This window comes from Boleophthalmus pectinirostris, unplaced genomic scaffold, assembly GCF_026225935.1.
Source record: "Boleophthalmus pectinirostris isolate CB_2022bp ecotype Guang Dong unplaced genomic scaffold, ASM2622593v1 HiC_scaffold_18, whole genome shotgun sequence".
Classification (NCBI taxonomy): Eukaryota; Metazoa; Chordata; class Actinopteri; order Gobiiformes; family Gobiidae; genus Boleophthalmus; species Boleophthalmus pectinirostris.
The window spans coordinates 32,230,448-32,239,591 of NW_026571133.1; the positions used below are offsets into that span (position 1 = coordinate 32,230,448).

Consider the following 9,144-nt stretch of genomic DNA (forward strand, 5'->3'; position numbering starts at 1 on the left):
GACATCATAAGTTGGAACAGAGATGTGGGCAGACGAATAATAAAGGATTACGCAAACAAAACACAACTCCAGGTATGTTCTTGACGAGGTAACAACATTCTAACATGGCTGAAAGCTCCCGAGAGTAATTTTAGTTCTATTTGTGCATTAGGATTGTTGTTGCGCTACATGCTCAGAATATGCTTCTGCTCTGCGTTCCCTTTAGGCGTCTCGTGTCCCGGATCTGTGTCACTGGTTAAAGATTTAAAAGCACAGACGCTCGCTGCCTTCTGCTGAGGAGACAGCACCAGACGGATGCTATCTACACACTAGAAGTCTGACTGTCAACACGCTCTCAGGTCAGACTCTCTCTCGTCTCATGTTCTAATTCTGGCTCATGTACCGCAAATGTAATGACTACACACTTCCTCTTTAATATCACATATAGATGAAGCCACATGTGTTTACAAGATGAATGCCCATTTATGGAAGCAATTTATATTACTATAGAGGGAGTGAGTTGGTTGGGTGATATAGATAGTAAGTGCATGATCACTGGTTCAAGTAAATGTAAATGTTTATAGCCTATGCTGTTAAAAGAGGAACTGCAATCATATGAACCTGGGTTGCAACCCTGCATATGGAGAACACATTTAAGTATTTATTATATCTCAGTGTATGAACTGGCCTCATGTGAAAGCTCAGAACTTCAGATCAGAGAGAGTTCTTTTAGATTTAAACATGGCTGGATTCACTTCGTATTAAGATACAGTTCTCAAGATCAGGCTTTGACAAATTAGCACGGTCCAAAATCCATCCATCCATTCATTTTCTTCAGCTTATCTGGGGCTGGGATGCAGGAGCAGCACTTTGAGCAGGGACTCCCAGACTTCCTTCATCCCAGACATTTCCTCCAGCTCCTCCAGGGGGACTCTGAGGCGTTCCCAGGCCAGCCGAGAGACATAGTCCCTCCAGCGTGTCCTGGGTCTTCCCGGGGGCCTCCTTCTGGTGGGACATGCCCGGAACACCTCCCGAGGGTGGCACCCAGGAGGCATCCGGAACAGATGCCCAAGCCACCTCAACTGGCTCCTGTTGACATGGAGGAGCAACAACTCTACTCCGAGCTCCTCCTCTCTGACCGAGCTTCCCACTCTATCTCTAAGGGAGCGCCCAGTCAGCCTGTGGAGGAAACTCATTTTGACTGATTGCATCCATGATCTCCTCCTTTCGGTCATTACCCAGACCTCATGACCATAGGTGAGGGTAGGAACATAGATTGAGCGGTAAATCAAGAGCTTTGCCTTTTGGCTCAGCTCCTTCTTCACCACAACGACCGCATCACTCTTAAATACATTGGAATATAAGCATGTTCTTTGTAAGTAATTTCCAAATGAAATTGATCTGTAAAAAAGAATAGACTAGACTATTTTAGACTAGACTGGAATACACCAAAACAGTTATTTTCTCCACATGAATTTATTTACAATTATCAGCTTGTTTCCTCATGTCAAACTTTACTGTAACAGAAACCTCATTGCCTTTCACTCCACGATGAAAACTCTCAAACTCTTCTATAAAACATAAAACTTTCTTCTATACATTTGTACTAAAAGATACTTCTGATTTTCCTTTTTACATCTTTGTACACTCCTCTTTAGTTTTCCCAAAGTTTTTCAAAGAGTCCAAAAGCTCATTTTGCCTTTGTCTGTTCCCCTCATCACCAGCAGGAGTATGAGAAGAGAGGGTGCTGGCTCCAGTCGACCGTGTTGCTGTAGGGGTATGGGTGGGGGTATGGGTGCTGTGGGGCTGGGTACTCTGCTGTGGAGAGGGGGTGGACTGGCGGCTGCTCGTTGGAGGGTTCCACTTCACTGGTGGGGTAAGGGTATCGGCCATATTCCACAGATCTGTAAAATAATGGGAAAATCTGATTAGACAACTCTGATTTGATTTTATATTTCTTCTTTATTATTAATAATTTTTTTTTGTATTTTTAAAAGATTTGCTTTGGCTATTTTGCACAATAGTAAAATATAAAGTATGATACAAATAAAAGTCATGAAGATACTAAGGTGCTGAATTAAAAAAAACAAAAGTATAATTAGTATTTTACTAATGTTACTTCACTTGTGGAAATTTGAATTTTAATTACAAATTTGGGTTTTAATTGAAATTCACAATTATTTGAATACATTTTCTTCCTATTAAAAGTAGCCTATAGAGCATTGTTTCCCAAAGACCGGGTCGTGACCCTCAGGTGGGTTGCAAGAAGGTTTTTTTTGGTCACCTTGTTACGATCTGCATGTAGGTTGGAATGTTAAGACATGTTTTGTATAATTTCTAATCTTTTTGCAATTAAAACATTTAATGTCCAAATAGGCAACTTGTGGATTCTTTTATTACTGGTTCAGTGACTGTTTTTTAATTGTTTAAAACTTGAGTAATACTAATTGTTCAGAGACACAATCACTCAGTCAACAATAAAATATCCTCATTAATGTTCAATAATGGTCAAATCCATCTTTATTTTGTGATTTATGAATAATGTCTATTGATTTGGGTCGTGAAAGTTTGTGACTTTTAAAATATAGGTTCCCAGAAAAAAAGTTTGGGAAACAGTGTTATAGAGGGACAATAGTAAGTAGTACTAAGTAGTTAGTAGACTAAAGCTGTAGATTTGCTGAGTGGCTTGGTTCCACAGTAGGGTTGAAGTATCGAAAATCAGATGCTAATTGATACCAAAACTAGTATCGAAACTAGGTCAGGTATGGATATTAAAGGTCCACATTCCCGGGACAGAAATGAACCTTTCCCGAATAGCTTTAGAACTACACTACTTACTAATTACTACTTACTTACTGTAGCTACTTATTATACTGTCTGTCCAGCTCTATTTATTTTTAAATACATATTTCCTGTGCTGGTTCTTACCTGTATGAGTTGTATGGCAGGGACGCAGGCACCATCTGCTCCTCACAGCTGTAGTCGTACTCCAGGTCAAGAGGCTCTGCGTGGAGCCTGTCCGATGAGTCCTGCTCCAGGGGCCAAGCTGAGAGGTGGGGGCCCTTCTGAGGCTGCTCGGTGGAGGTGAGGGGCTTCTCTGTGTGGGATGGCATCCTCTTCAGGCCTGGGGAAGAAATGACAACTGTTAGAACACTAGGTAGACTCATGCATGCTGGTCTAGGAGTATGTACTGATTTAAATGGAATGTCTTGATGGTTGAGGTACTTACTTTGTGGGCTTTCAGGGGCAGGTTTTGTTGCTCTTTTAGCTGAAGGACTTCCAGATGTGCGGCATCTAGAAAAGTAAAAAGAAACCATGAGAAGAATGTTCAAAATAAAGTGCTTAAATGTATGAATTAGAGTTTAAATGTGAATGACAGATTTTTATTGCAGTATCACTTTTATTACTTTGTGCCATTATGAAAAGGAATGCACCAATACTGATACTGGTATTGAATATCGGTGCAGATCCAGGAAAATTAGCTGTATTTGGATATGGGTTCAGCTGATATGGGCCTTTTATTGGATGTAATAAGACTATTTACTGGGCCTGGAATGTTTCATAATATTTGAACTTTTATTCATACAAAGCTTGCTGGATACAACACAATTAGATCAATTTTGTAGTAATTTATCTGTGTTTTGATGGAAATAAAATCACATTTTCAATCCCTATGCTAGTTCTAGCTCTTCACAACATTCAGTTGTATCTATTTTTGTATACTCTGTCCATCTCAGTTTCTACTCATACTTCACCAATGAGCAAAGCACACTACATTCTTTATCATTTCAACAGCAAAGGAGAAATTCAATTTGTCGACTGGACAAATATTCTTTGGTCGAATATGTTTCACAGCTTATCCAAGCTGCTTCTTCAGTTCTGGTCAGAATGCTGGTGGACACTTCCTTATATCTGTCTGCAGGCAGGGGTTAAATAAATGTTTTTGACCAAACAACTTTTGTCCTGTCGACAAACTGAATTTCTCCTTTGCCATGGATTCTACATAACCAGGCTGGTGCCTCTGATCAATTTCATTTCTCTCCAGCGACTAGGTCAGAATTCGGAATACACTAGACAGTTCACAATAACCCTGGGAGTGCGAGTTTGGGCACCAGCCAATCAGAGATGAGCCATACATTCTGTGTTGGCAATAATTTCCCGAGATCGAAGATTTAAAGCCGGAACAAAGAGAATTTTTGGAGAATTTTATCAAGGGGAAAGACGTTACTGCCATTCTACGGGAAAAGCTTAATATACCAGTTAGCCCCATTAGCGGCACATTACATACATCACGACCAAATAGCAACGATTGGTTCAATTAAAAAAAGTATCCGCCTACGCTGTGAGATCAGACAGTTTCTATGAAGTGAAACCATCTGATGAATCAGACTAGATTCTACTTGGACGACTGAGGGATTTTTCACTTATCATTTCCATGTTCTTCGCCCAGTCCTTACCTCTTGTGTGAATGCGTGCCTCCTTCTCTGAACCCTTTGGCAAACGGGTTGTGGTCTATCTTGAGTTTGGTGATCTTGGGGTTCTGGTAGGCCGTGACCGCTGTGAACGTCGTCTCTGGGAAGGAGAAGGTCTGAAAGGGCCCCCATCTCACCGTGTACAGACTGTCAGCTTGGACCACATGGAAGCGTGGGTAGTAGCGATGCATGGAGTGGAGAATGATCTAAAAGGTGAAAAAATGTATATTACCAACACGCAATACAGGCAACACATCTTGGGTGTGAAAATGTTGCTTACATGTCCGTGCTGATCCAGAGTGTTGTTTGTCAGTTTCAGTTTGAGAAAGGACAGAGATTGCTTCATCCAGTGGCTTCCTGGAGCGGGGGAGTCTGGGTGCACGTAGGTCCTGCAGGGGGGCTGGGGCTCGGCTTTTCCGGCGACTTCCCACTGCTCCTTCTTCCACTGTGGATATAAATGGAAATGGTTGGTTAGATCACAGTACAATAATATAGTATACTTAAAGTGCATGTGACCAATTTTCATGTTTTTGCTTAATTTGGTAGGATAGTACCTGTGCATATTTATCATAGTGTACCGGAAAAGCTTGGCCAAAATTTAAGATATAAACACTTACGTCTATCAGAAAATGACTCAAAAGTAGTGAAATTATCTGTCCATGTAACAAGATAATTTTACTTGACAAGTTGACTTAAAATAAACTAGAATAACTCTAGACTAGAATGAATCAGTCTCAGAACTAGTAAATAGATAATAAATCTGAAAACAAGATATAAGTTTTTAAATCTTGGGCAGATCAGAGAAATTTGCAATTTGCAGTGATGGATGAAGTACTCAATTTTGTTACTTAAATAAAAGTACAGCTACATTGAGCAAAAGGTTATTCAAGTAAAAGTACTACATCACAAAATAAGTAAAAGTATTAAAGCATTGTAAAAATTTAAAGTGTGTATCAAAGGATAAAGAATTTTGCAGATTTTAAGTGTTTCAACTGATTTCTTTTTCTAGCTGTTTTTGTGTATTTGGTTTGCTCAAATTTCGGGAATGAAATGTGCTGAAAAACAAAAACCATAATGACATCAAAAAGAAAAGTACTTTTAACTTTTCAGTCCAGCTTTAAAATGTAGTAGAGTAGAAAGTACAGCTACATCGACTCAAATGTGGACTTAGACTCACTTAGACAAACTTTATTGATCCACAAGAGAAATTATTTGCCCACAGTAGTGAAGTAAACGTAAAAAAGTATCCACTGTAAAATTGTAAGTAAAGTACAGATACCTAAAAATTCTACTTAAGTATTGCACTTTTACTTTTGTACTTCGTGGTTTGCGAAGAAAAGAAACTAAAAAATACAGGAAGTAGCGCTGAGTTCTAAATCAGAATATTTCCATTTACGTCACCAACACTGAAAATTCCATCCACAATGCACAGATTAGAGATTTATCTATCAGTTTAAAAATGAATTTGCAAAAGAAAGCCTTTTTTGTCTAATCAAAACTATTGTGTAAATAAATGTGTTAAGAGGTAACGGCTAGAGAATTGCCTGTACTACCTCATATCTGCTGATCATGTCCAACCAGGAAGTAAAATTATAAACTTCCCCAAAATTCTAAAAAGAGCAAAACCAGTCATATGCACTTTTAGTAATACTTTGATACATAGTTTGCCTAGGGTGACCCGAGACAGTCCCAGTTTTGAGTCCTGTGTCCCCTGTCCCAGCAGATTTATCCAAAACGAGTAATTTGTCCCAGTTTTATACAAGAAATGCTCCAAAGTTTCCTTATTTTTGACCTAAACCAGGACTAAACTAAGATTAAACTAGGACTACATCAACTCTGAACCAAAACTATCACAATTTTTTGACTGATATGACCCCTGCCAACAGTGAAGAGGAGCATAAATTGTTATTTGGTTAGTCAAAATACAGAAAAACGTGTTCGTGAATGAGCATAAAGCAAAAAAAAAAAGAAGCCTTATCTGAAGTCTTTCAGATTATGACTGACACAAGAATCCACAATGTTACACTTTCTATTCACAGTTTTATACATACCAACCATTCCAGCCAAGGTGTGTCCCCGTTTAGAATTTTGAAAGTCTGGTCACCCTGAAACTGGCATTGCAGTTACGTGATCTGGATCACCCTATTTCCATTCACTGTATGGCTGCATTGTTATCGAGTGCATGCTAAAAGCTCTGACCAAATGGGCCGTTTGAATGCATGGACGGCTGGCTGCTCGTGGTTTAATGATTGCAAATGAGCGGGGATGCTAATTTAGATGCTAATTGATTGGGCCCCCAGCCGAGAGTTCACAAACAGGAAGTAGAGAAGGGCTTTGAAATGTGGCCCCCTGCTGACCAGACTGGACTAACCAGTGTCTGGCTACTGTCTGTTGGTTTAGAGCCCTGCGTCGTGAATAAGCAAGACAAACAGAACTGGCAATGAGTTTGAATTAGCTTACACTGTAAAAACTTTGACCAAAATTTAAGATCTAAACACTTAAATCTATCAGAAAATGACTTAAAGTAGCAGAATTATCCGTCCATGCAGCAAGGACAAGTTCTCTTAAAATAAACTACCTCTAAGCTAGAATTAAACAGCCTCTGAACTAGTAAGTACATAATAAATCTGAAAACAAGACAAATAACCTGATATAAATGTTAAAATCTTGGCCAGATCAGAGAAATTTGCGGTGTACCTTGTATTTGTATCCATCCACGGGAATCATATCCATCATGATGACATAGTTGGCAAAGGACTGGAGGCCGGAGAGGCTGACGCTGCAGTGAGGGAACATTCTCCTAAACAGAAAAAAGAAAAATGTTAGAAATCTGTACAGTTGGAGATGAAGATGTAAGTAAGTGTTGTAGAAGGTGAAGATGTTAGAATTTCAAATAAAGAGCAAGGGCCATTATAACTCTATGGGAGATTTACTTAAAAGTCATTACCATGCAAAAAACAATAATAAAAGTAAGTTGAAATGACTTTAATTTTAAAACATTTTTACAATTACAACAGTAATTTAAATTTAACAAGTGAAATGATCTACCAATAGAATAAGTTAACATTTTTTTCATTTTAAGTGCAAGGAGTTTTTTTTTTTAAGTAATAGGTATATAACAATAACCAAAATATCGTAATATCGTATCATCAAAGGTCTCACAATAACATCGTGGACCATCACAATATATCGAATTACAAGTCTCTTGATTTAAATGAAGAGTTATAGTGCAGCAATAGTTAAAAAAGATAGAGGGAACTACATAGGCCATGATCCTTTGCTCCATTTCAATGTAGACTAAAAGAAGAAATAACAGTTCTAAACACTTTTAAGTCTCAGTTCTTTGGATTAAGTCTTGTCAAGGCATTTTAAGAGGAAAAAGTTGCCTCCACAAAATATCACAATAAATATTTGTACCGTGAGATGTATATTGTGAAAATATCGTACCGAGAGATTTGGATATTGTTACATCCCTAATCGTGAGCCTCCCCACCATATCATGAGCTTTCCCATGATATCGCAATAAATATCGTACCGTGAGGTTCATACTGTGACGATATCGTATCATTAGACTTGGATATCGTTACACCCCTAGTTGCAGATGTAAATAAATGTTGTAGAACGTGATGATAGAATTTCAGATAAAGAGAGAAGGCCATTATAACTCTATGGGAGACTTACTGAAAATTCATTACAGTGCAGATAGTAATAATAAAAGTAAGTTTAAATGAGTTATATTTAAAACATTTTACTTTATTTAAGTACATCCAACTTAACAAGTTAAATGATCTACCAGTAGAATAGTTTTGTTTTTTTTATTCAAGCAGCATTTTTTTTCATTTTACGTACAAGGAGTTGTTATTTTTCTTATCTTAAGTGTACAGATGTATTTTCATATAAGTAAGTAAGTTCCATTGGTAGATCATTTTACTTTAATTTCTTAATTGAAGTAACCCCAACTAGTTTTTGCAGTGTATACTTGTTAGGGATTGGCCCCACAAACTTGCCATGTTAATCGTATGGGGTAAAGTCCTTTCAGTTTACAGATAGCACTAGTTTCATGCTGTTTTTGTTTCATGTGAATATAGGCCCAGAAACTACAGGCTAATCTGCAATCTGAGAGCAAATTCCACCATAGAATTATTGTTATTATTATCATTTTTCTAATACAATACCTTCCGTGTTTGGTGATAATCATCTCAGTTCCGATGTTATGAAACGACTTCCATAGATCAGAATTCTCCAAGTTCATTCGGACGCTGCTGTGCTGGAAGGCCTCACCGGTTGAAGAGTTCCTTGGCAAGCTCATATTAGGCACAGAATCTATATATAAAAAAAAAGTTGGTAGTTAGATTACCCAAAACTATGACCATTTTAAAGCATTTTTTGTATTTACTGAAACTTACCAGTAGCATGCATGTTCCACGTGTCCAAAACAACTTGTGGTAGAGCTTTAGACGTACTGCTATCAGAATCAAAAGAGAACTGTGAAATATTGCTTAGACCCCTGACCTTAAAAAGACCCCAATCTTGAACGTGATTGGCCGTCGCAGTGAGGAGGGGGCGGGTCTAAGTCACTAGGGGGGCAGGTAGTCATCCAGACAGACACAGGAGCCCAGGTGAGAAGTTACCTGATGGCTGGCCTTTGTAGTGTTTTGTTCCACGTGGAGTCTACAAACTGCAGAGTGTGGAT

At 38.4% G+C, this 9,144-nt stretch overlaps 1 protein-coding gene across 1 annotated transcript; it reads right to left on the bottom strand.

The window, feature by feature from the left end:
- Positions 1 to 1,696: 1,696 nt before the first annotated feature.
- Positions 1,697 to 8,870, bottom strand: LOC110166363 (T-box-containing protein TBX6L-like). The gene is made up of 8 exons (XM_020931599.2): positions 8,858 to 8,870; positions 8,627 to 8,774; positions 7,149 to 7,251; positions 4,732 to 4,896; positions 4,437 to 4,657; positions 3,209 to 3,273; positions 2,908 to 3,103; positions 1,697 to 1,883 (listed from the first exon to the last, which is right to left on the bottom strand). Exons 1-8 carry the CDS (start codon positions 8,868 to 8,870, stop codon positions 1,697 to 1,699), a joined length of 1,098 nt encoding a protein of 365 aa, XP_020787258.1.
- Between the last annotated feature and the right edge of the window lie 274 nt (positions 8,871 to 9,144).